The sequence below is a fragment of the Rhinatrema bivittatum genome, chromosome 17 (assembly GCF_901001135.1).
Source record: "Rhinatrema bivittatum chromosome 17, aRhiBiv1.1, whole genome shotgun sequence".
Taxonomy (NCBI): domain Eukaryota; kingdom Metazoa; phylum Chordata; class Amphibia; order Gymnophiona; family Rhinatrematidae; genus Rhinatrema; species Rhinatrema bivittatum.
In genome coordinates this window covers 50,735,251-50,761,697 of record NC_042631.1, presented here as the reverse complement: position 1 = coordinate 50,761,697, position 26,447 = coordinate 50,735,251, and the positions used below count along the sequence as shown (strand labels likewise).

Genomic DNA, 26,447 nt, shown 5'->3' with positions numbered 1-26,447 from the left:
CAGCTAAATCCTGGGACAGGGTTTTGACTGGATCATAGGGAGCATGAGCCAGCCACCTGTACTTGAGATGCTGGACCTCCCCGTAGGGGGCAAGCTATGGTTCTTTGTGGATCAGTGGCCCAGTATAACCTCGGATAAGTGGGTTCTGTCCATCGTCCTTCAGGGATATTAATTGAACCTATTGGGTATCCCATCAAATTCTCCTCAGTCCCTGTTTTGGGGGCCGATAGTGCATCAGGAGGTACTGTTAAGGGTGCTCTCTGCCCTTTTAACAGCCAGAGCGGTCGAACCTGTCCCACCAGGGCAAAGAAGGCAGGGATTCGATAGAGAACAGGGGGACTCATCCCATCCTAGATCTGAGGGCCAAGAAAAGTTCAAGATTTCCATGGGCACCCTGATACCCCTCCTGCAAAAAGGAGATTGGCTGTGCTCCCTCGATTTAAAGGATGCATACACTTAAAGATCTTTTCAAATCACAGGAATTCTCAGATTCATGGTGGGAAATCAGCACTTCCAGTACCAAGTGTTGCTGTTCAGGCTAGCGTTAGCCCTATGTGTCTTTACAAAATGCCTGGCCATGGTAGGGGCACGCCTTCGCAGGCTGGGAGTGCATGTTTTCCTGTACTTGGATGATTGGCTGGTCAAGAGCATCTCTCAAGCAGGGGCCAATTGGTGTATGCATTTGGCTATCCGGGTGTTGGAGTCGCTAGGGTTCATCATCTACCCGAAGTCCCACCTCAGCCCATCACCTCAATTGGATTTCTTAGGAGCCCTGCTAGACACAGTTCAGGCAAGGGCCTTCTTGCCATGATCCAGGGTGGTCACCTTGATGTCCATATCGGTGGTAATTCAGCAGAGCAAGCAGGTTTCAGTTCTGCACATGAGGCTGTTGGGCCACATGGCTGCAATCCCTTACACTTGCACAGAGCCCAGTGGTCCCTGAGGTTGCAGTGGCACCATGCCACGCAGGGCCTCCAGGCTCACATACAAATCACTTCGTCCCTCCAGGACTCTGTCTTGGTGGTGGGTTCTCTCAAATTTGGAACAGGGAATATCTTTCCAAAATCCCCCTACCCAAATTGTCCTAACCACGGATGCGTTACCCCGGGGTGGGGAGCTCATGTAGAGGGGTCTTTGGTCCGCTCTGGAAGCACAACGTCAAATCATCATCCTGGACGTCTGAGTGATCAGGTACGCACTGTGGGCTTTCAGAGATCGCTGTCCAACAAAACTGTCCTCATCCAGACAGACAACCAAGTAGTGATGTGGTATGTCAACAAGCAGGGAGGCACAGGGTTGTCAGAAGCGGTCTAGATCTGGTCCTGGGGCCTGTTCCATGGGCTGGTACTCAGGGCTGTGTATCTGGCCGGAATGTAGAACGTGATAGTGGACAGATTGTGTTGTGCCTTCAGACCCTATAAGTGGTCTCTGGACCAGGGGGTAGTGAACAGGATCTTCCGACTCTGGGGGAGCGCAAATGTGGACCTGTTTGCGTCCCCTGCAACAGGAATGTGACTCTGCTCCCTGTACAGTAAGACTGTTAGCCAGCCTCTGATGCCTTTGCCCGACATTGGGGCAAGAGTCTTCTGTATGTGTATCCTCCGATTCCTCTGGTGGCGAAGACTCTTTTGAAGCTTTGTGAAGACAGAGAAACTATGAACCTCATAGCCTCTCATTGGTCAAGACAGATCTGGTTTCCACTTGTTCAGGAATTGTCCTTCTGGTGACTGATCAATCTGGGGACTTCCCCAGATCTCATCATGCAAGATCAGGGCAGGCTGTGGCATCCCAACCTCCAGGCCCTTTCATTCACAGTCTGGATGCTGAGAGGATAATTCTGCAACTGCTCGCTTTCTCTGAGGATATGTCTTGGGTTCTGTTCCAGAAAGCCTTTCACTAGAAAGTCCATTCTCCTGCCCCACACAAAAACTGCTTGACTACCTCCTGCACCTATCGGAGGCTGGCTTAAAGACCAACTCTGTTAGAGTTCATTTCAATGCAGTTGATGCATACCAACAAGGTGTAAATGGTATGTACATCTCTGTAGAGCGTATAGTTGTATGATTTATGTGGGCCTGCTTCAATTGAAGCCTCCCCTAAGGCCACCCGCTGTGTCTTGGGACCTCAACGTGGTGCTAGCTCAGCTGATTAAAGCTGCTTTTGAGCCACTGTGCACCTGTGGCCTCTGAAGTACCTGACCTGTAAGGTCATATGTTTGGTGGTGGTCACTTCAGCACGTAGTGTCAGCGAGCTCCAGGCCTTAGTGACTTATCCACTTTATGCTAAGTGTTGTCATGACAAGGTGGTCTTGCGTATGCAACCTAAGTTCCTGCCTAAGGTGGTGACTGATTTCCATCTTAATCAATCATTCGTTCCGCCAACATTTTTTTCCCAGGCACCATTCGCACCAAGTCGAACAGGCACTGCATAGTTTGGCTTGCAAGAGAGCCTTAGCCTTCTATCTGGAGTGGACAGAAGCCCATAGACAGTCCACCCAACTTTTTATTTCTTTTGACAGGAATAGGTTGGGAGTTGCCATTGCCAAACAGACATTATCCAATTGGCTAGCAGATTGTATCTGCTTGTGTTATGCTCAGGTGGGACTGCATCTTGGGGGTCATTTTAAGGCTCATTCTGTCTTGGGATCAGTTCCCGTGGAGAAGATGTGCAAGACTGCGACGTGGAGTTCTCTCTACAAATTCACATCTCACGTTTGTCTAGATAGGGATGGCTGACGTGACAGTAGGTTCAGCCAGACTGTCCTTCAGAATCTCTTTGAGGTATAGAAACCAACTCTCCCTGCCTAGGACCCACTGTTTGGGTTCAGACTGTCTGCCCCTTTGTTACCAACAGCACTGTGGTTGTTGTGCCTATTGGCATCTAGTTGGGTGTCTGTTGGTCCCTTTTTGTGTTGAGGAGCCTGTAGCTAGGGATTCACCCATGTGAGGACAACCATCCTGCTTGTCTCATATTTACACTATGGTACCCGCAGTGAAGAAGCCCTAAGCATTTTATCAATTTGTGTTGGATGCCACATCAAGGCCTGTCAGCCGGAGTTTTCTCTAAGCCTGTGTTAGCACTGCCTGGATGCTTGGGGAGATTTACCCTCTTCTGATTTTGCCGGTGATAGTCCATCTCTTCAGTCTGAGGTGAGTTGGACCAGGGGAGACACGATGGGAATGTCCCCTTCTGTGATTGATCCAGGGGCCAAGTCTTCTCGAGCCACTAGCTCTCAGGACATCAGGTTCGGGCCTATGAGGCCTGGAATAGACCCGCCCTCCTTATTCTGGGTAAAATGTTTCCAGGGACTGCAGACATTTCTACAGGGCTGGACCTCTGAATCGGCAGTACCTACTAAGGTAGGTCTGTGTGCTGCAAATGCTCTTCTGCTTGTCTCCACGGTCAAACATATGGCCTAACTAAGCTTGAATGTAGGTGGATCAGGATACCACCGATGATGGTGACTTTCCTGATTATAAAGAGCTATTTCCCCCAGATCTGGAGCCATATCAAACTCTCTCTTATCTTTTCATAAAGATGAGTTGCCAGGCTTGATCTCTCAGACCTTGAAGACCCTCGGAGTGGCTGGGTGTGACTCCTTGGGGATACAGAAGGAAGATCCTATTTTGGTCACCCTACACAAGGCTTCTTTTTTCTTTCCCCTCTTGGATGCAATCCAGGAGTTGATTAATCTGGCATGGAGTGTGCCTGAGTCGTCTTTAAAGGAGGACACATCTTGAGCTTATACCCCTTGGATCCGCAAGCCAAAAAGCAGTTGTGTTTCCCTAGGGTGGAAGCCTTGGAGTTTTCTGTCACAAAATGTACCACCATCCTGGTAGAGGGAGGTGGGGTACTGAAGGATGCTCAGGATAGGATGATTGAGGCAAACCTAGAGCAAGCCTTTGAGGCAGTGATAATGAATTTGCAAATTTCCTAGCGTGTAGCAGATGGACTCAAAACAAGTGGGTATAGCGTGCTCGTGCTAGTAGTTTGAGACTGATCTGACTTCAGCACGGGTACATATACCCCCACAGGAAGTGAAGCAATTGAGTAATTTCCGTCTCCAAAGCAGTTTGGAGCTCCTTCACGCTCGCTGAGCGTTCTTCCAAATTCTAACGACTAAATTCCTAGACGATATCTCTTAACGACGAGCCCCGCACTCCTGCGGTGATACCAGTCGGTCACTCCCCCAGTTGAGTTTCCCGAGGGGATTTCCGTGGTCCCTTGGAGGTAAGTGCCTCGGTCCGGTGGCCGACTCGCGGCAGGGACCTGCCCCCGAGCGAGAAGGGCTCGGGCGCGACCTAGAGGCAGCCTCAGTCCCGGCGTGGACTTGGCCCCCGAGCGAGACGAGTTCAGGCGCGGCCTAGAGGCAGCGGGTGCACCTCCTCGAGCGCGGCGGTGAAGGTACTCGCCCTCTCCCCCCGCAGCCGGAGTCCGCCCGGGTCGCAGCCGGGAAGCGCCGAAGACGAGGTAAAGCGTATATATTTATTAGTTGGTCTCCGAGGATCCGAGGAGAAGCAGAGTGTGCCTCTGGGGCGGCCAGTTGAGTAGGCCGCCATTTCGTCTGCCTGCTCGCCATCATCTTCTACCTGAAGCGTCTCACGGCGATAGGCGTCCGTTGCTACGCGCACGGCGATCGGCGCACGCTCATAGATAGGCGCCCGTCTATAGCCGCCCGCTCATAGGCGCCCGATTATAGGCGCACGCTATAGGCGCCCGATTATAGACGCAAGTTCTTAGGCGCCCGATTATAGGCGCACGTTGTAGGCACACTGCTATAGGCGCACATTGGTAGGCGCACGTTGCTGAGCGCTGGTTTCAGGTGCCTGCTTTTCGCGCACAGCGCAGACTCTTATTGAGTTCACGGGCGGCATGGAGAGTAAGAGTGACCAGGCTTCGGCAGTGCCGGCACCTCCAGAAGCAGGCATCAATCTCTGCTCTGTATGCAACCTCAGGGCCACACAGAATGAGGATGCAGACTCCCTATGTGCCCAATGTGAAGAGGCCCTGGGAGTACTGGGCCAGGGCTGGTCACAGCCCAGCGTTCTAGCCGGTTCCTCAGGGAACACCCCGGAGCCAGCAAGCAGCGGGGAGCAGCCAGTGAACCAGGGGGGCCTGGTTCCCATGCGGCCGGATATGGCTTCAATCTCCTGGGTGGAGTTGTTCAAAGGGATTCATACCTTTGTCACGATGCAGTCAGCTCCCCGACCCGGTCCGTACGTCCAGAATGACCCGGCTCCTGGACCCTCGCGGCCTAGGCGCGGCCACTCGCCACCTGATAGCCCCAATTATGGGGATTCAGACTACCCGGCAGAAGAAGATGAGCCCCCCGAGGAGGGAGAGCTTCCCTCGGGGGTAGAACCTTATCGGACCATGCGGCGCTTCTTTACCAGAGCGGATCTTCCATACTTGATCTCGCAATGCCTGTCGGATCTGGCCCTTCCGGGCCATGACACCCCAGGGGAACCTAGAGTGAACCCCCTGTTAGAGGGCCTGCGCCAAACTTCTCACCACTTTCCCCTCCTACAAGTGGCACAGCAGCTAATCGATCTGGAATGGGCTGCACCGGAGGCTCCATTCAAGGGGGGTCGGGCCTTGGCTGGCATGTACCCCTTAGCCCCGGCAACTAAGGACATGTTGGCGTGCCCTCAGGTAGACGCCATAGTCAGCGCAATTGTGAAGCGCACCACCATCCCGGTGGAAGGTAGGACGGCTCTCAAGGATACACATGACCGGCGTATGGACGCCATCCTGAAGCAGGCCTTTGAGGTGGCAGCCATGTCCCTACGAATTGCGACTTGCTGCACGGTGGTGACACGTTCCTGCTTATCTCAGGCTTGGAACAACGCCCCGGGAGAAGGGATGGAATCAGCTCTCTCATTCCTTACTGACGCAGCCGCCGACCTCGTCCGTACGGCAGCCAAGGGAGTGTCATCCTCAGTGGCAGCCAGGAGGCAGCTCTGGCTACGTAACTGGTCGGCCGACTCCTCTTCCAAGACACATCTCACGAGAATGCCCTTTAAGGGATCTCTCCTGTTTGGCAGCGACCTGGAGAAGCTGGCCAATAAATGGTGCGCCTCTCCTTTGCCTCGTCTACCAGAAGACAGACCACGCAGGAGGCAGCGCCCGTCTTCTAGACCACCCAGAGGTAGAACCTCTCAGCGCTTCAACCCTTACAGGACTCGCTACCAGGCACCTCGGTCGCAGGCCAGGAACCAGTCCTTTCGGCCTAAGCACAGTAAGAGGGGAGCCGGCTCGGGTTCCGGCCCCGGCCGTACCCCACAATGACAATCAGCTGGCCCATCCGGGGGTAGCAGCCATAGGGGGCAGGTTGACCCTCTTTTACCGCAGGTGGGCCGAGATTACCTCGGACCAGTGGGTCCTCACCATCATCCGAGAGGGGTACTACCTGGACTTTCTTCGGCTCCCCCCAGACAAGTTTGTGGAATCTCCTTGTTCACCCCTCAAGAGGGCGGCGCTAGATGTTACCTTACAGAGGCTTCTCTCCCTCAAGGCCATAATTCCAGTGCCTGCAGGGGAGATACATTCTGGGCATTATTCCATTTATTTCATAGTGCCCAAGAAGGAGGGCACTTTCCAGCCCGTCCTGGACCTCAAGTCAGTCAACCGCTACCTACGGGTACCCAGCTTTCGCATGGAAACCCTGCGATCTGTCAAAAATTCAGTACAGCCAGGGGAGTTTCTCACATCCCTAGATCTGTCAGAAGCCTACCTGCATATCCCAATCCATCGGGATCATCAGCGCTACCTACGTTTCAAAGTCTTGGACCAACACTTTCAGTTTCAGGCGTTACCCTTTGGGTTAGCCACAGCGCCGCGGATCTTTACCAAGGTCATAGTAGTAGTGGTGGCGGCCCTCAGGAAGGAGGGAATTCTCGTCCATCCCTACCTGGACGATTGGTTGATCAGGGCATCCACTCTGGAGGTGATACCATGGGCACTGGCGCATATGAGGCCATTACAACGCGCCCTCCTATCCCGGTGGAGCCCACGATCACAAACTTACACCGTACACCTACCTCTCCCAGCCAGGGTACGGAATCAGCTGCGATGGTGGCTGCAGCAAAGCCACAGGAGCCGGGGGTCCAGGATGTCCTCTCCGACCTGGACCCTGCTCACAACAGACGCCAGCCTGAGCGTCTGGGGCGCACATTGCGAAGGACTCACCGCCCAAGGGCGGTGGAGCAGAGAAGAGTCGGGATGGAACAACAACCGACTAGAGGCACGGGCAGTCAGGCTAGCGTGCCTGCGATTTGCCCACAGACTGCGACACAGAGCAGTCAGAGTGATGTCAGACAACGCCACCACGGTGGCATACATCAACCGACAGGGCGGAACCAGAAGCCAACAGGTATCCCTTGAAATAGCCCCCTTGATGACTTGGGCGGAAGCAAATCTCCAGGACATCTCCACCGTCTACATCGCCGGGAAGGACAACACCGCGGCAGACTTCCTCAGCAGAGAAAGTCTACATCCCGGGGATTGGCAACTGTCACCCACAGCGTTCCAGATGATTGTGAATCGGTGGGGGACCCCGGGCATGGACCTACTAGCGGACAGGTCCAACGCTCAAGTACCCAGATATTTCAGCTGCAGGCAGGATCCTCTGTCTCAGGGAATCGACGCACTGGTACAACCATGGCCCCAGGAGATCCTGCTGTACGCTTTTCCGCCATGGCCCCTGCTGGGCGCCATTATACACAGGATTCAGCGGCACAGCAGCCTAGTTCTTCTAGTGGCCCCGGGCTGGCCAAGAAGACCCTTGTACGCAGACATGAGAAGACTACTGGCAGGGAATCCACTACCCCTGCCGCCACACAGGGACCTGCTGCGACAAGGTCCCATACTCCACGAGGATCCGGCTCAATTCTCTCTTACGGTTTGGCCATTGAGAGGGCTAGACTGAAGACACGAGGATATTCAGGACCAGTAATAGATACACTCCTCAGAGCACGCAAGTTCTCCACATCACTAACTTATATAAGGATCTGGAGAGTATTTGAAGCTTGGTGCGAAGCTAATAGCAGCAATCCACATGCCGCTAAGATTCCTATCATTTTGGACTTCCTACAAAATGGTCTTCAGAAGGGTCTGTCCCTCAATTCCATCAAGGTCCAAGTGGCAGCACTTTCCTGCTACGGTCCCCGGAGTGACGGCGATAGCATCGCCACACACCCAGACGTTTCATGCTTCCTGAAAGGAGTCAAACACATTCGTCTGCCACTGAAGTGGCCCATACCTCTGTGGAACCTCAACCTAGTTTTGGACTTTCTAGCGGGACACGCCTTCCATCCGTTTGTTAACCTTGAAGATGGTGTTCCTGCTGGCTGTTTGCTCCGCACGACACGTCTCAGAGCTACAAGCACTGTCTTGCTGTGATCTGTTTCTCCGAATCACGCCAGAAGCCATCCATCTTCGCACGGTCCCTTCCTTCTTACCCAAAGTAGTCTCGCACTTTCACCTCAACCAAACCATCTCTTTACCTACCACAGAAGGTTTGAAGAAGTCAGAAGGTCGAATTCTTCGCCATCTCGACATCGGCAGGCTACTGTCCAGATACCTGGAAGTGTCCGAAGCAATACGAAAGACGGACATCTGTTCGTTCTACATAGCGGGAAGAAGCAAGGGGAAGCGGCCTCACGGGCAACTATCGCCCGCTGGGTCAAAGAAGTTATCAAGGCAGCCTACGTAGAAGCGGGAAAACCACCACCTCTACGGGTCAAGGCTCACTCTACCAGAGCGCAAGCGGCCTCTTGGGCAGAATCTCGGATGCTGTCGCCTGCTGAGATCTGTAAGGCGGCGACGTGGTCCTCCCTCCATACCTTCTCCAGATTCTACCATCTGGATGTCCAGGCCAGGGAGGACACAGCATTTGCGAGGGCAATCCTGCACGGACCGCGGGCAGCCTCCCGCCCAGTCCAGGAGTAGCTTTTGTACATCCCACTTGTTTTGAGTCCATCTGCTACACGCTAGGAAATGTAGAGATTACTTACCTGATAATCTCGTTTTCCTTGGTGTATGCAGATGGACTCAGCATCCTGCCCGGCTGCCAATACTCATGGGATTTCACAGGCTCAAGGTAAGCCATGTTTTACTACATAGGGCATCCACCCTGCCGGGTGTCGACGCCTTACGGTTGAAAATCCTGGTGGTCTCCAGCTACTATCAACCGGGCAGGGTAATCCTGTTTTAATTAATCGATCGGTCAGTACTCATAGAGCTATGACAGCTTTGCAAGGAAGATTACTGAATTGCTTCACTTCCTGTGGGGGTATATGTACCCATGCTGACGTCAGATCCGTCTCCAACTGCTAGCACGAGCACGCTATATCCACTTGTTTTGAGTCCATCTGCATACACTAAGGAAAACGAGATTATCAGGTAAGTAATCTCTACATTGCTTCTTGTTGCGCCTTGGTAGCTTAGGCTACCTTGCTTCTTGTCAAGAATCTGGTGGTGCCAGGTCCAATCTTGGACCTATGGTGGAACCGGGGGTCAGCTTCTTAGCTAATGCATGCCGTGACTTGGTTCGCATAGCTGCTAGAGGAGCAGCTTTGGTTATTGCAGCCAGGCAGCAGCTGTGACTGCACAACTGGTCGGCAGATACTATTTCAAAGTCCAGACTCACCAAGCTGCCCTTCAGAGGCTTGCCTTTGACAGTGAGTTGGGAAAAAATGGCAAGTAAATGGGGAGAGACCCAGATCCCTCAATTGCCAGAGGAAAGAAACTTGTTGCCCATTCTTTTCGGGTGATTAGCCGCGCCCAAGACTACTGGCGCTTTTGGCTTTTTAAGGGGAGGTTCTTCTCAGGAGTCCCACCCTTCCACAGGTCTCAGTCCTTTTGTTCCCAAGGACGCTGAAAGGATGCTGGCTTCAGAGCTGGAGCCCCTGTGTCTTCCCAATGAAGGTTTGCGGACTCGCCTGGTGCAGGTGATAGGTGGTCGTCTATCCCGTTTTTATCACAGGTGGGTCCAGATTACTTCGAATCAATGGATTCTCAAAGTGATTCAGGACGAGTATACTTTAGAATTTCTTCACATTCCTCTGGATGCCTTCAAGGTCTCTCCATGCAACATCCCCCGGGAAAGGGTAGAAGTAGAAGTGTCATTACAATGGCTTTGAATCTGAAAGTGGTGATTCCAGATCCTGAATTGCAATGCAATTTATTCCCAAATTTCACTAGATCTAAGCGACCCATTTCGTCCTCACGCTTCACTGAGACCTATCAGAACCAGCTACTTAGGCACCTTATATGCACCTCCAGCCAAGTCACTGCTCAAGAAACTAGCATTCTCGACTGCCAGCCCCTCTCACTGGAATACTCTCCCCAAGGACCTTCGTCTAGAAACTTGTTGTCGAACGTTCAAAAAGAAGCTCAAAACTTGGCTTTTCACAAAGGCATTCACTTAAAGGTCTCCAATTCACGCTTTTCTTACTCCACGCCAGATATATGATGCCGTAACCATAATTTCGCCAGTTAATGGGACTAAAATATGCACCCTGGCTTAAGAAGGCTTTCGTTAATCCGAGCTTGACTGTTATTTATTATGTGTTTTTTGTAATAATAATTTTAAATCACTCACCTTTTCTATAATCTTTTACAAGTTAGCCCTGTTATTTGTCCTGTTATTTGTAACCTCTTGTTCGATGTAATTTCCAACTTTGGTTCTATGTAAACCGACGTTTACCAGTACATGAACATCGGTATATAAAAGCCTTTAAATAAATGGGTAGTTATTGCAGTTATTTTGTCATGCCCAAGAAGAAAGGTTCATTTCGGCCCATACTGGATCTCAAAGGCATCAACTGACATTTGAGTCACACTTTCCAAGGTGAAAATGGTGCGTTGTCATGGCAGTTCAAGCAGGGGGAGTACCTCATATCTCTGGATCTGATGGAGGCGTATCTGCATATTCCCATCCGTTAGGAACATCAGCTTTTCCTCCGATTTGCTATCCTGGATCATCGTTACCAGTTTCAGTCCTTGCCTTTCAAACTAGCCATGGCATCCAGGACATTTTCCAAGATCATGGTGGTGGTGGTAGCAGCAGCTCTCTGCAAAGAGGGCATTGTAGTTCACTCCTATCTGAATGACTGGTTGATTCAAGCCAAGAACTTGGAAGAGAGTCATTCTTCCTGCAGGGTGGTTTCCTTGCTACAGGAACTAGGCTGGGTGATGATTCTGGCCAAGAGCAATTTGCAGCCGTCGCAGACACTGGAGTATCTCTATTGTCGATATTGTCGCACCTTGAATACTGTGTACAATTCTGGTCGCCTGTGAAGCTTTCGCCGGTCCGCACCTCGTTAATTGTGTCCATTCCAGGGTCCAATCCCTGAAGGAGCTGCCCTGGTCATTCAGGAACTCAAATAGTAGGTTAAAGTTATTTTTCTTAACAAAGTCCTCAGATGGGGTTTGAACCCCCTCCACCTGGATAGAAGGCGGATGCCTTCCCCACTGAGCCAGCAACTCAGTTCCTGAAGGCTGGCTTCAAAAGTTCCTCTCCAACCAACTTAAATCCACTGTTCCAAAGTCTGGCCCCACTGGGCCTAACTGCCACCACCCACCGTATCTTTCGGGATGTTTTCCTCTTCCCTAAGATACAACCACTCGCTGGCAGTTCTCCAGGCAAAATATCCTTGTCGTACGTCCAAACAAACAGAAGTCCCCACGCTCACCTTCTTTGTGATAGTGGTTGCAGTCCTTCACACGGTCGGGGAATATCCAGTGTCAAAGTCTCCCAGAGCAGCCAGATAGTCCGATCCTTCCTCCTCAGTCCCCGTTAGGAGACTGAGACTGCTCTATTAGGGAGTCCTTTTTATCCTGTGGAGACTCCTCCTCCAATCGTAGGCGATTGGCTTTGGAAAGGCTCCTTCTCATGGAGACTCCTCCTCCAATCATAGGCGATTGGCTTTGGAAAGGCTCCTCCTCAATTTGGCCCTCCCCTTGAGGCCAAGGATTGGTTCCCAGAACTCTACCCTCCATTTCCCACACCGGTGGCTCCTCTGGTCTTATAACCTCTGGGGGAAGGAACCAAGGGACGTCTCTAGCCTGGTGTTGCCGTATTTTCCTTCCCCCCTTCTCCTGAATCTTTGGTTCCTGGGTCTTTACCTGACGGTTCTGGTTTGGGACATAGACCCCGTCACATCGCCGCATCTCAGAAAAGATATAATTGCGATGGAGAAGGTACAGAGAAGGGCTACCAAAATAAGGGGAATGGAACAACTCCCCTATGAGGAAAGACTAAAGAGGTTAGGACTTTTCAGCTTGGAGAAGAGACGACTGAGGGGGGATATGATAGAGGTGTTTAAAATCATGAGAGGTCTAGAACAGGTAGATGTGAATCGGTTATTTACTCTTTCGGATAGTAGAAAGACTAGGGGGCACTCCATGAAGTTAGCATGGGGCACATTTAAAACTAATCGGAGAAAGTTCTTTTTTACTCAACGCACAATTAAACTCTGGAATTTGTTGCCAGAGGATGTGGTTAGTGCAGTTAGTATAGCTGTGTTTAAAAAAGGATTGGATAAGTTCTTGGAGGAAAAGTCCATTACCTGCTATTAAGTTCACCTAGAGAATAGTCACTGCCATTAGCAATGGTAACATAGAATAGACTTAGTTTTTGGGTACTTGCCAGGTTCTTGTGGCCTGGATTGGCCAATGTTGGAAGCAGGATGCTGGGCTTGATGGACCCTTGGTATGACCCAGTATGGCATTTTCTTATGTTCTTATGATACAAGGCAGGGCAGAATATTTCTGCAAAGTCTCAGATCCGCACATTGATGCTGCGAGTTTGATCCCTGTGGACCATGTGGTCATACCTGTAAGGTTCTGGGGCTGATGGCTGCCGCATTAAAAGTGGTTCCCTGGGCAAGGGCACATATGTGTCTTCTTCAGCATACGTTGCTCTCCTGCTAGAGTTTGTAGTTGCAGAACAATGTAGAGAAGCTGTTCCTCCTATTAGAGTTGAGATCCCAGTTGGACTGGTGATTACAGGTGGATCATCTCAGGAAGGGAATTTCCCTGATGATGCCAGATTGATTGGAACTCATGACAGATGCGAGCCTTTGGGACTGGGGGGCTCACTATTGAGAGCAGCAGTGGTACATCAACAAACTGGCAGCACGAGCAGTTCGGTTGGCATGCCTGCAGTTCGCTAATTGGCTAAAGCAGCATCTCTTAAGCATATCCACCTTTCATATTGCCAGAAAGGACAATATCAGAGCTGATTTCCTCAGCAGGAAAAACTTGAACCCAGGAGAATGGGAGCTGGCAAATGAGGCCTTCAGCTCTTGGTGAACAGCTGGGAACTACTGGATCTGGACATGTTGGCGACCTTCAATAACGCAGAAGTTCTACGCTTCTTCAGTTGCAGGCAGGACCCAAAAGATATGGGCATCGACACTTTTGTTCAGGAGTGGCCATGCAGCGTCCCTCTGAATGCGTTTCCGCTCTGGTCTCTGGTAGGCAGGCTGGTCTGGAAGATTGCGAGTCAAACCAATGCCTTCCTTTTAGTGGCTCCAGATTGGGCTTGAAGGTTGTGGTATGCTGATCTCCAGAGACTTCTGATGGGGAGTCCCCTCAGGCTACTGTCTGACGGATCTGTTACATCAGGAGTTCATTCTGCATGAGGATCTGGGTCGATTCTGTCTTAAGGTTTGGCCATTAAAAGGGCTCGGTTGTTGAAGTGGAGTTTTTTGCCTGCTGTAATTTCCACTCTTCTTTGAGCCCAAAATTTTCTTCTTCTCTAGCTTATGTTAGAGTTTGGAGGGTCTTTGAGGCCTGGTGTTCTGAGCGAGGTGCTCAACCACTCAAGGTGGATATTCCTTTGATTTTGGAATTTTTGCAGGGTGGCTTGCTTTAAGGGTTTGGCCCTCAACACTTTGATTACATCGCTGTGAAAATACATAACCACCAATTCAACCCAAGAACCCTCTTCGCATATGTCGTCAACCTCACCCAACCAATCCAAAACTCACTCACAACAGCCAATCAGACAAACTCCAGTGATGAGCTGGCCCAATTCTTCAACAATAAAATACTAAATCTAAACACAAAACCCCCCACGCAAACATCGAGGTTACCACAGAACCACACACAAACGACATATGGACACATTCCGATTACGTTGTTTCAACTGAAATTGAAACCATCATACAAAACATCAATCCTGCAACTCATCCCATTGACCCAATTCCCATAAAATTCCTTAAACAAATACCAAATCACATAGCCAAACCAACAGCAACCATAATCAACATTTCGCTTGACCAAGGCATTTTTCCCGATAATCTAAAATGAACCAGCATCAAACCAATACTCAAAAAAACCCTCATCTTGATGAAACTAATCTAGCAAACTTCAGACCAATCTCGAACCTACTCTTCATAGCCAAGATCCTCGAAAAAATTGTAAATAGTCAACTCTCCGAACACCTGGACACCCACAATATACTCTCCCCCGTCCAACACAGCTTCAGAATCTCTCTCAGCACAGAAACACTATTACTCTCCCTCTCTGACACAATTCTCAGAGGACTGGACTGTGACGCCTCCTATTTACTCATCCTACTTGACATATCGGCGGCATTTGATACCATCAATCACAAAACGTTAATACACAAACTAAAAGAAAACTGACTTCAAGGCACAATGCTCAGCTGGTTTAAATCTTACCTATCCAACAAGTCATACAAGGTCAAATTCAACAACACTGAAACCAAACAAATCCCCCTCCCCCACGGAGTATCACAAGGTTCATCCCTATCCTCCACATTGTTCAGCATTTATATGACCCCATTGTGCAAGCTCCTAAACGAAACAGGACTGATGCACTACGTATATGTCGATGATATGCAAATCTTACTCCCAATCAAAGACTCCATTAAACACACACTAAACCTATGGGGCGATCATCTAACTTCAATAAAACACCTACCCTCACAACTATCCCTCACTCTCAATCACACCAGAACAGAAATCCTATACATATCCAACAAACCCTCCCTACCCCCCTTCACCGACCCCCTCCTCACACCTACTTACAAACCAAACACTCTCCACAGTAAAGAACCTTGGCGTTGTGCTAAACAACCAACTAAACTTCAATAAACACATCAACAACTTGCTGAAAGACGGATTCCACAAACTACAAATCCTAAGAAAACTCAGGCCACTTCTATATCCACAAGACTTTTGAACAGTTCTACAGGCTCTTCTCTTTTCCAAACTTGACTACTGCAATGCCCTACTACTAGATCTCCCAGCCTCCACCCTTAAACCTATCCAACTACTCCAAAATGTCGTGGCCAGAGCTCTCACAAAAAGATCAGACCACATCACACCCAACCTCAGACCTACACTGGTTACCCATCCCTCAGAGAATACAGTACAAGAATTTAACCATCATCCACAAAATTCTCTACAATGACAAAACCAACTGGCTGACTACCCCCCTTCACCTCCACACTTCCACACGGTCTCTGCACTCCTCAAACTCTGGCCTGCTACAAACACCGTTCCCGAAAGCTACTCAATGGATATCAACAAGGGAATGAACACTATTAATTGCCAGTCCCACCCTATGGAACAAACTCCCCACAGATCTAAGAACCGATCCATCCAACCAATTGTTCAAGAAAAATCTAAAAACATGACTGTTCTCAAAGCCTTCCCAACAACAAACACGAATGAACCCCAAGCCAGGCCCTAACCCCTGCAGTCAGGGAAAACACCACCTTCAACTACCACATCTGTAAATAACTATCTATCCATTCAATATCCATGATGCTCTCCTTAGGAACATAAGAACATAAGAAATTGCATGCTGGGTCAGACCAAGGGTCCATCAAGCCCAGCATCCTGATTCCAACAGAGGCCAAAACCAGACCACAAGAACCTGGCAATTACCCAAACACTAAGAAGAACCCATGCTACTGATGCAATTAATAGCAGTAGCTATTCCCTAAGTAAACTTGATTAATAGCCGTTAATGGACTCCTCCTCCAAGAACCCTCCAAACCTTTTTTGAACCCAGCTACACTAACTGCACTAACTGCATCCTCTGCAAAAAATTCCAGAGCTTTATTGTGCATTGAGTGAAAAAGAATTTTCTCCAATTAGTCTTAAATGTTCTACTTGCTAACTTCATGGAATGCCCCCTAGTCCTTCTATTATTCGAAAGTGTAAATAACCGAGTCACATCTACTCGTTCAAGACCTCTATCATATCCCCCTTCAGCCGTCTCTTCTCCAAGCTGAAAAGTCCTAACCTCTTTAGTCTTTCCTCATAGGGGAGCTGTTCCATTTCCTTTATCATTTTGGTAGCCCTTCTCTGCACCTTCTCCATCGCAATTATATCTTTTTTGAGATGTGGCAATCAGAATTGTACACAGTATTCAAGGTGCGGTCTCACCATGGAGCGATACAAAGGCATTATGACATTTTCCGTTCTATTAACCATTCTCTTCCTATTAATTCCTAGCATTCTATTTGCTTTTTTGACTGCTGCAGCACACTGAGCTGACTATTTTAAAGTATTATCCACTATGATGCCTAGATCTTTTTCCTGGATGGTAGCTCCTAATATGGAACCTAACATCGTGTAACTACAGCAATGGTTATTTTTCCCTATATGCAACACCTTGTACTTGTCCACATTAAATTTCATCTGCCATTTGGATGCCCAATCTTCCAGTCTTGCAAGGTCCTCCTGTAATGTACCACAGTCTGCTTGTGATTTAACTACTCTGAATAATTTTGTATCATCCGCAAATTTGATAACGTCGTATTCCTTTCCAGATCGTTTATATATATATATATTGAAAAGCACCGTTCCAACTACAGATCCCTGAGGCACTCCACTGTTTACCCTTTTCCACTATTTAATCCTACTCTGTTTCCTGTCTTTTAACCAGTTTGTAATCCACGAAAGGACATCGCCTCCTATCCCATGACTTTTTAGTTTTCTTAGAAGCCTCTCATGAGGGACTTTGTCAAACGCCTTCTGAAAATCCAAATACACTACATCTACCGGTTCAACTTTATCCACATGTTTATTAACCCCTTCAAAAAAATGAAGCAGATTTGTTAGGCAAGACTTCCCTTGGGTAAATCCATGTTGACTGTGTCCCATTAAATCATGTCTTTCTATATGCTCTACGATTTTGATCTTGAGAATAGTTTCCACTATTTTTCCCGGCACTGAAGTCAGGCTCACTGGTCTATAGTTACCTGGATTGCCCCTGGAGCCTTTTTTAAATATTGGGGTTACATTGGTCACCCTCCAGTCTTCAGGTACAATGGATGATTTTAATGATAGGTTACAAATTTTAACTAATAGATCAGAAATTTCATTTTTTAGTTCCTTCAGAACCCTAGGATGCATACCATCCGGTCCAGGTGATTTGCTACTCTTTAGTTTGTCAATCTGGCCTACTACATCGTCCAGGTTCACAGTGATTTCGTTCAGTTCGTCTGAGTCATCACCCCTAAAAACCATCTCCGGAACTGGTATCTCCCCAACATCCTCATTAGTAAACACGAAGGCAAAGAATTAATTTAGTCTTTCTGCAATGGCCTTATCTTCCCTAAGAGCCCCTTTAACCCCTCTGTCATCTAATGGTCCAACAGACTCCCTCACAGGTTTCTTGCTTTAAAAAGTTTTTATTATGATTTTTTTACCTCAATGGCCAACATCATTTCAAATTCTCTCTTCGCTTGTCTTATCAATGTTTTACACTTACCTTGACAATGCTTATGTTTTATCCTATTTTCTTCAGATGGATCCTTCTTCCAATTTTTGAAGGATTTTTTTTTTACTAAAATATCCTCTTTCACCTCACCTTTTAACCATGACGGTAATCGTTTTGCCTTCCTTCCACATTTCTTAATGCGCGGAATACATTTGGACTGCACCTCTAGGATTGTATTTTTAAACAATGTCCAAGCCTTTTGAACACTTTTAACCTTTGCAGCTGCACCTTTCAGTTTATTTCTAACTATTTTACTCATTTTATCAAAGTTTCCCTTTTTAAAATTTAGTGTTAGAGCTGCAAATTTACTTATTGTCCCCCTTCCAGTTATTAGTTTAAATTTGATCATGTTATGATCACTGTTGCCAAGTGGCCCCACCACCGTTACTTCTCTCACCAAATCTTGCGTTCCACTAAGAATTAAATCTAAAATAGCTCCCTCTCTTGTTGGTTCCTGAACCAATTGCTCCAGGAAGCAATCATTTATTACATCCAGGAACTTTGTCTCTAGCAAATCCTGATGTTAAATTTACCCAGTCAATATTGGGGTAATTGAAATCTCCCATTATATTTGCACTGCCAAATTGGTTAGCTTCCCTGATTTCTCTTAGCATTTCATCATCTGTTTGACCATTTTGTCCAGGTGGACGGTAGTATACTCCTATCACTATACTCTTACCCAACACACATGGGATTTCTACCCATTTAGATTCTACTGAGTATTTACTCTCTTGTATGATCTTTATCCTGTTGGACTCTATACCCTCCCGGACATAAAGTGCCACACCCCCACCAAGTTGATCCTCCCTATCATTGCGATATAATACATAATACCCACTACTTCACATCCCATGTAACAAACCACCCATGTTATTGTTGCAGATACACCATATGCTACATGATCCATGCAACATATTACTCATGTTACTGCTAGATACACCCTATACCAAATGCTAGTTTTTGTTTATTACTATTACTATTATTGTTTTTAATCATGTTACTGTTTATAATTTCACGTTACTGTTTCCAGTCGTTCCCTGTACCAAACAAAAGGAAATGCTTGACTTCCTGCACCATTAAGTTGTATGTAAGCCAATGTGATATGCAAATCGAACACCGGTATATAAAAACAATCAATAATTTGTAGCCCTGGCTCGTATATGGGGAGAGTCAATGGAGAGCCTTGTCTTCCCATCTGGACATGTCAAATTCTTGTAGGGAATTAAGCATCTTCACCTCCCTTGCGGCTTCCAGTGCCTCTGTGGGACCTTAACTTGGTCCTTGAGATTTAGCAGGTTCGTCTTTTCAAACTACAGTGTACTCTTTCCTTGCGGCTGCTAAACTTGAAGACAGTTTTTTCTGATAGCAATGTGTTTGGCACATCGCGTCTCTGAGGTGCAGGTTCTTTCCTGTCATGAGCCTTTTTCTCCATATGACTCAATGTGTTGTTCAACTTCGGACTGAGTCCTCTTTTCTGCCAAAAGTAGTTTTGGAGTTTCATTTGAATCAATCCATTTCTCTGCCCACCTTGGACAGGGACAGAGATGAAGCTGAATACTTTTTTTTGTGTTCCTTGAACATCAAGTGTACCCAGAGATGACTAAAGCTGTTCAGATGTCTGATCACCTGTTCGTGCTCCATGGTGGAGGTAAAAAGGAGAACCGACGATGCGGTCAATAATAGCCTGTTTTGCTGCTGAGGTTGCCTTGCCGAAACAGATTAGACTTTCCTCCACGAGGGCTCAGGCAGTGTCGTGGGCGGAACTTCGTTTGTTGTCGCCTGCTGAAATTTGCTTATTGGCAACATGGTCATGTTTGCACACCTCCTCCAAGTATTACCAACTTGGATGGTAGGGGTAGGGAAGATGCTACATTTCCACGGGTGGTGTTGGACTGCTGGCAGCCTCCTGCTTTTTTCGAGATTAACTTTGATATATCGTTGGGATTGGCCTGCCCGAACTCTTAGGAAGGAGAAATTACTACTTACCTGGTAGTTTTCTTTCCTCTAGTAAAGGCAGGTCAATCCCAGACCTGCCCTTGGCTGCTGATATTTAAATTTGTGGTTAGCCTTCTTTGGGTGAGCTATACAGACCTATTAGTAAAAATTTGTAACCTATCATTAAAATCATCCATTGTACCTGAAAACGGGAGGGTGGCTAATGTAATCCCAATATTTAAAAAGGGCTCCAGGGGTGATCCAGGAAACTACAGACCAGTTAGCCTGACTTCAGTGCCAGGACAAATAGTGGAAAGTGTTCTAAATATCAAAATCACAGAACATATAGAAAGACATGGTTTAATGGAACAAAATCAGCATGGCTTTACCCAAAGAAAGTCTTGCCTTCAAATCTGCTTCACTTTTTTGAAGGAGTTAATAAACATGTAGATAAAGATGAACAGGTAGATGTAGTATATTTGGATTTTCAGAAGGCGTTTGACAAAGTTCCTCATGAGAGGCTTCTAGGAAAAGTAAAAAGTCATGGGATAGGTGATGATGTCCTTTCGTGAATTACAAACTGGCTAAAAGACAGGAAACAAAGAGTAGGATTAAATGGACAATTTTCTCAGTGGAAAGGAGTGGGGAGTGGAGTGCCTCAGGGATCTGTATTGGGACCCGTACTTTTCAATATATTTATAAATGATGTGGAAAGAAATACGACGAGTGAGGTAATCAAATTTGCAGATGATACAAAATTGTTCAGAGTCATTAAATCACAAGCAGATTGTGATAAATTGCAGGAAGACCTTCTGAGACTGGAAAATTGGGCATCGAAATGGCAGATGAAATTCAATGTGGATAAGTACAAGGTGATGCATATAGGGAAAAATAACCCATGCTATGGTTACACAATGTTACGTTTCATATTAGAAGCTACAACCCAAGAAAGAGATCTAGGCATCATAGTAGATAACACATTGAAATCGTCAGTTCAGTGTGCTGCAGCAGTCAAAAAAGCAAATAGAATGTTGGGAATTATTAGAAAGGGAATGGTGAATAAAATGGAAATTGTCATAATGCCTCTGTATCGCTCCATGGTGAGACTGCACCTTGAATACTGTGTACAGTTCGAGTCGCCGCATCTCAAAAAAGATATAGTTGCGATGGAGAAGGTACAGAGAAGGGCGACCAGAATTATAAAGGGAATGGAACAGCTCCCCTATGAGGAAAGACTAAAGAAGTTAGGACTTTTCAGCTTGGCAAAGAGACTGCTGAGGGGGGATATGAAAGAGGTGTTTAAAATCATGAGAGGTCTAGAACTAGTTAATGTGAATCAGTTATTTACTCTTTCGGATAATAGAAAGACTAGGGGCACTCCTTGAAGTTAGCATGTGGCACATTTAAAACTAATCTGAGAAAGTTTTTTTCTCACAGGACAAGCAGGATGGTAGTCGTCACAGGATGGAGCCCAATCACGGAACACTTCTGTCAAAGTTTCCAGAACTTTGACTGGCCCCTACACTAAATCCATTAGGGCTCACCTCAGTGTGATTGGTGCATATCACCATAGTGTAGGAAAGCCCATCTTTATACAGCCTATAGTTATACAGTTCATGTGAGGTTTTCTTCAACTGAAACCTCTGGACCTCAGTGTGGTTTTAGCTCAACTGATGAAAACTCCCTTCAAGCCTGTGTGCTCCTGTGACTTGAAGTACCTGACTTGGAAGGTCATATTTTTGGTGGCGGTTACTTCAGCTTGCAAGGTCAGTGAGCTCCAGTCCTTAGTGATTTATCCACCTTACACTAGGTTTTTCTATGATAGGGTGCATGTGCAAGACCACCCTAAGTTCCTGCATAAGGTGGTATTAGATTTCCATCTTAACCAGTCCATTGTCCTGCCAACATTTTTTTACAGGCCCCCTTTGCACCAAAGCAAAAGAACCCTGCATAATTTGGACTGCAAATAAGCCTTAGCCTTCTATCTGGAGTGGACAGAAGCCCATAGATGTCCACCCAACTTTTTGTTTCTTTTGATCAGAAAAGATTGGGGATTGCCATGGCCAAGCAGTCGCCTTCCAGTTGGCTAGCCAACTGTATTTCCTTCTGTTATGCCCATACAAGATTGCAACTTGGGGGCCATGCCAAGGCTCACTCTATCAGAGCCATGGCAGCGTCAGTGGCCCACTTGCGAGAAGTCTCCATGGAGGAGATCTACAGACCTGTGACATGGAATTCCATCCACTCATTCACATCACATTACTGTTTGGGTAGGGATGACCAATGCAACAGTAGGTTTGGCTAGTCTGTCCTTCGGAACTTGTTTAAGATGTAGAACCCAACTTTGTTCCTACCTAGGGCTCGTTCTTTCTATTCAGGTTGCCTCCCCCTCATACCAACAAAGCTAGTTATTGTTGTGATGGTTAACACTTATTTTGTTGTTTTGTTGGTCCCTTTTTATTTTGAGGGAAAACATGTAGCTAGGGATTCCCCTTTGTGTGAGGACTGCCATCCTGCTTGCCCTCAGGGAAAGCAGAGTTGCTTACCTGTAAAAAGGTATTTGAGGACAGCAGGATGTTGGACCTCACAAAACCCACCCGCCTTCCCGCAGAGTTGGGTTTCCACTTCATGATTTTGTTCTTATTTTAATTTTTCATTCCTCAATTCTACGTTACAAGACTGAGGGGACCCTGCGTGGATGCATTTTATAATGCATGCCAAGCATGCTCAGAGAAGCTCAGTTAAAGGTAGAAACTTTGACATGAGTTTTCTGTGCTGGGCTCCCTCCAGTGATCTCACCCATGTGTGAGGACTGACATCCTGCTGTCCTCTGAGAACATGTTACAGGTAAGAAACTCTGCTTTATATATGCACATACTTTATTTAGAAAATATGTACATGTGCGCGAAGTTATAAAACTCTGTCTAGAAACACCCTTTTCCTTAACCTACTACACCAGTCCAGATGTATGGGTTTTCTCCCCCTTCTGGCAGATGGAGACAGAGGACACACCTTATCACTAGTAGTCACCATGGTGCTACTCCAGCAAAAAAAACAATATTCTCGTTCCCTAGCAGATGGTAGGAAATACATGTCCTGACTTCCAGGCTTCAGCCTTTGCCCAGCCTGATGGAGAATTTTTGCTTTTGTCAGTCTTTTCTACTTTATTGATAGTGAACTGCTGTCCGGGCTTCTGGTTCTTCCCAGTAAAGCAAGCCCTGTGCTCCCAGTGCCAGAGGAAGTTTGGTAGAGCTTAGAGGGTAGAAGCTTGTTTTTGGCTTAGGAGAAGCTTTCTGTTTGAAGTTGTCTTCCTCCCTACCTTCTTACTCTGGCTTATTAAAGCTTTAAAAAAAAATGGAGAAAGATGAGATCAGCTGCTGCCTCCCCTCTGATAGAATCTGGTCCTATCTTTCCTACAGAATGGCCTCTCCAAGGGTTTGCTTTTCAATTTCCTGCGGGTTCAGGTTTCGGCTCTCTGTTCCCTCTTGGGGCGGGTCGATGGCTACCCGGTGGCGGCCCACCCGGATGTCATGCGGTTCCTCAAGGGGGCTAAGCATTTGAACCCACCTGTCCGGGCTACTTGTCCATCATGGAGCCTTAATCTGGTACTTCGAGTTCTCTGCAGGGCGCCTTTCGAACCCCTCAGACGGGCCAAGCTCAAAGACCTGACTCTTAAGACAGTTTTTCTGGTCTCTATCTGCTCGGCCAGGAGAGTGTCCGAGCTCCAAGCCTGGTCTTGTAGGGAACCATGTCTTCGTTTTTCTGATTCAGGTGTTTCCTTCAAGACAAGACAATACCATTCTTTTTACCTAAGGTCGTGTCCTCCTTTCACTTAAATCAGTCAGTGGAGCTACCTGCCTTTTCTCCCGAAGACATTGCGAACACGCCTGGCAGAGACCTAAAGCGCCTCGATGTGAAAAGAGTGCTACTGCATTACTTATCAGTTATGAATGAGTTTCGGGTCTCTGAGCATCTTTGTCTTATGGAGCGGACCCAATAAGGGGAACAAGGCTTCTAAGGCTACCATCGCTCGCTGGCTAAAGGAGGCGATTGCGTCTGCGTATATCTGTCGGGGCTGGCCGGTTCCAGAGGGCTTAAAGGCCCATTCGTTGCGTTCACAGTCTACCTCTTGGGCGGAGAGCCAGTTGGTCTCCCCGCAAGAAATATACAGAGCAGCTACTTGGAAATCTCTTCATACCTTTGTTTGTCATTATCGCCTCGATGAACAGGCACCGTGCTTCGAACGGGACTATCTCGATCCCACCCTACTTAGGGAAGCTTTGGTACATCCCACTGTCTGGACTGATCTGGGTAAAAATGCCCTTCTAAAAATGTGTTTACCTCTTAGAGGCATATATCCCTATTTTACACACACAACACATGCATAAGTCTTTAAAAATCCACTCCCCTAAGAAAACACCTTATTTGAGAGATCTTATTCTTTAGCCCTGTCCAGTATTGGCTACAGAAAGCCTCATTTAGTAAAAATGTAGCATTCAGTTTATTAGACTGATTAAAAAAAAACCCCTTTGGGAATAATTTTTCATGATCCAAAAAAAAAATGTGTACCAGTAGGATACCCACTGTTTGAGTTTTTGGATTGCTACTTGAAGCATGGCATATTTGGATGATGCCAGGTCTGTGGGCACAGTGGAGTATCTTAATGGAGTATCTACAATGGCTGTTCTTCCTATATACTGTAAATAGCTTTTTTCATGCCAGCCCAAGTATCAGCTTTTATGACTATTGCTACTAATGTTTTTAGTCTTTCAGAGCCAAGCATAGTTTAGGTGAATCATATCCATGGTGTATTCTGGATTTGTTCAGTAAACAATTTGATTTTTTTTCTAAAAAAAAATTTACTTTGTTGTTGTTTCAGGTTTGTTGTTCCTGCAAGAAAGTTCATCATCCTCAGTCTTGAACTCTCGATTACCGACGCCTCCTGCAAGTCCATCCCCTCCCTCAGCCAAGGACACCCCTGCAAGATCCTGGAAAACCAGAGACATTCGATTGAGACGTCTGAAAGTGTTTGGCCGGCCTGCAGCAGCAGTAGTGCAAGACAGACAGTGTCAAGTATTAGCAAGCAGGGAAGCCAGACGCCACCTAGCAGATGAAGAGTTTGCTATAATAGACCTTCAGAGCATGCACAATGGCTCAGACCCCACTATAGCAGAAACTGATGTGGGCTCTAGGATCCATGTTACACAGAGTAACCTCTCCAGGAGACTGATTACAGGCTCAGATTCTTCTAGCTCAACACAAACCAGGTGAGTATATTACTGAGGAATCTCAGAGAAGGAATTTATTAGACTCTAAAAATGTAATCAATATGGCTTATTGATATGCCATTTTATTGTGAAATACTGTTTACACACAGAAGACAGTCAACATTTTAATTTACTGACACTGGCCTTGACTAACCAGTGAAACATGATCACATCATTATATACCTACCACTGAGATTAAAATGTAAACACCAGTGAAATAAAATTATAAGAAAAGCATTTTACTTTATGCATATCTTGTTTTCCATTGTTCTTGATTTAAGTCCAACATAATTCCCTCCATATTTTAGTCTCATAACATATTGTCAAAGCACTTCTCTGTCAGGGTTTCTTAATATGCTCCTATTTAAAGTTCAACACAGGATCTGGAATGCATCTTCCTGAAAAATCATTGGCCAAGTCTGACCTCTGGACCATAACAAGTTATGTTGAGCCACATCCCCTGTGGTCAAGTGGTTGCATCATTTATGGGGTTAATACATATTTTGGGACCAGCGATGCAGAAATCACATATAGCAGCTACTTTTAAAGGAGCCATTAAGAATAAGATAAAGATAAACTTTCCTTGTTTTCGAGGAGTTTAGCTATTTTGCACAGTGGTAGATATGTGATGGTGTCATATTTCACTAGTTCAGTAGAATCTCCATGTGCTCTTTTGCTACTCTTCTGTACAAAATATATGTAACAAATACATGTATAATTATAATTTCCTAGCGTGTAGCAGATGGACTCATAACGAATGGGTATAGTGTGCTCGTGCTAGCAGTTGGAGACGGATCTGACGTCAGCACGTAGTACATATACCCCTGCAGGAAGTGCAGACGCTCAGTAATTTCCGTCTCCAAAGCAGTTTGGAGCTCCCTCACGCTCGCTGAGGGTTTTTCCAAAATTCTAATGATTAAATTCATAGAAGAATCCTACCTGAAGATGAGCCCCGCACTCCTGCGGTGATACCCTCGGGTCCCTCCCCCAGTTGAGTTTCCCGAGGTGATTTCCGTGGTCCCTCGGAGGTAAGAGCCTCGGTCCGGTGGCCGAATCGCGGCAGGGACCTAGCCCATGAGTGAGAAGGGCTCGGGCGCGGCATAGAGGCAGCCTCGGTCCCGATCCGTTCGCGGTGAGGACTTGGCCCCCGAGCGAGACGAGTTCGGGCGCGGCTTAGAGGCAGCGGGTGCACTTCCTCGAGTGCGGCGGTGACGGTAATCACCCTCTCCCCCCGCAGCCGGAGACCGCCCGGGTCGCAGCCAGGAAGCGCCGAAGATCAGGTAAGGCGTACATCTTTACTTTGGTCTCCGAAGAGCGAGGATTAGCGGGGTCTGCCTACGTGGAAGCCCGCCATTTTGCTTGCCGGCTCGCCGTCGCCATCTGCCCTGGTTCGCCGCCTCGACTAAGCAAACAGGCAACTGGCGCGTATGTTAGGCGCCCGAAAATACTTGGGCGCACATTGATTGAGAGGCGCAC

General features: G+C 47.3%; 1 protein-coding gene across 1 annotated transcript in view; it reads left to right on the top strand.

Annotated features, from left to right (window-relative positions):
* The window catches only part of LRRC56 (leucine rich repeat containing 56), a 435,597-nt gene that overhangs the window by 393,445 nt on the left and 15,705 nt on the right, over nt 1-26,447 (top strand). Inside the window, exon 14 of the mRNA XM_029582256.1 lies at nt 24,584-24,971. Within this exon, the coding sequence (XP_029438116.1) occupies nt 24,584-24,971 (388 nt within the window). The remainder of the gene's footprint in view (nt 1-24,583; nt 24,972-26,447) is intronic.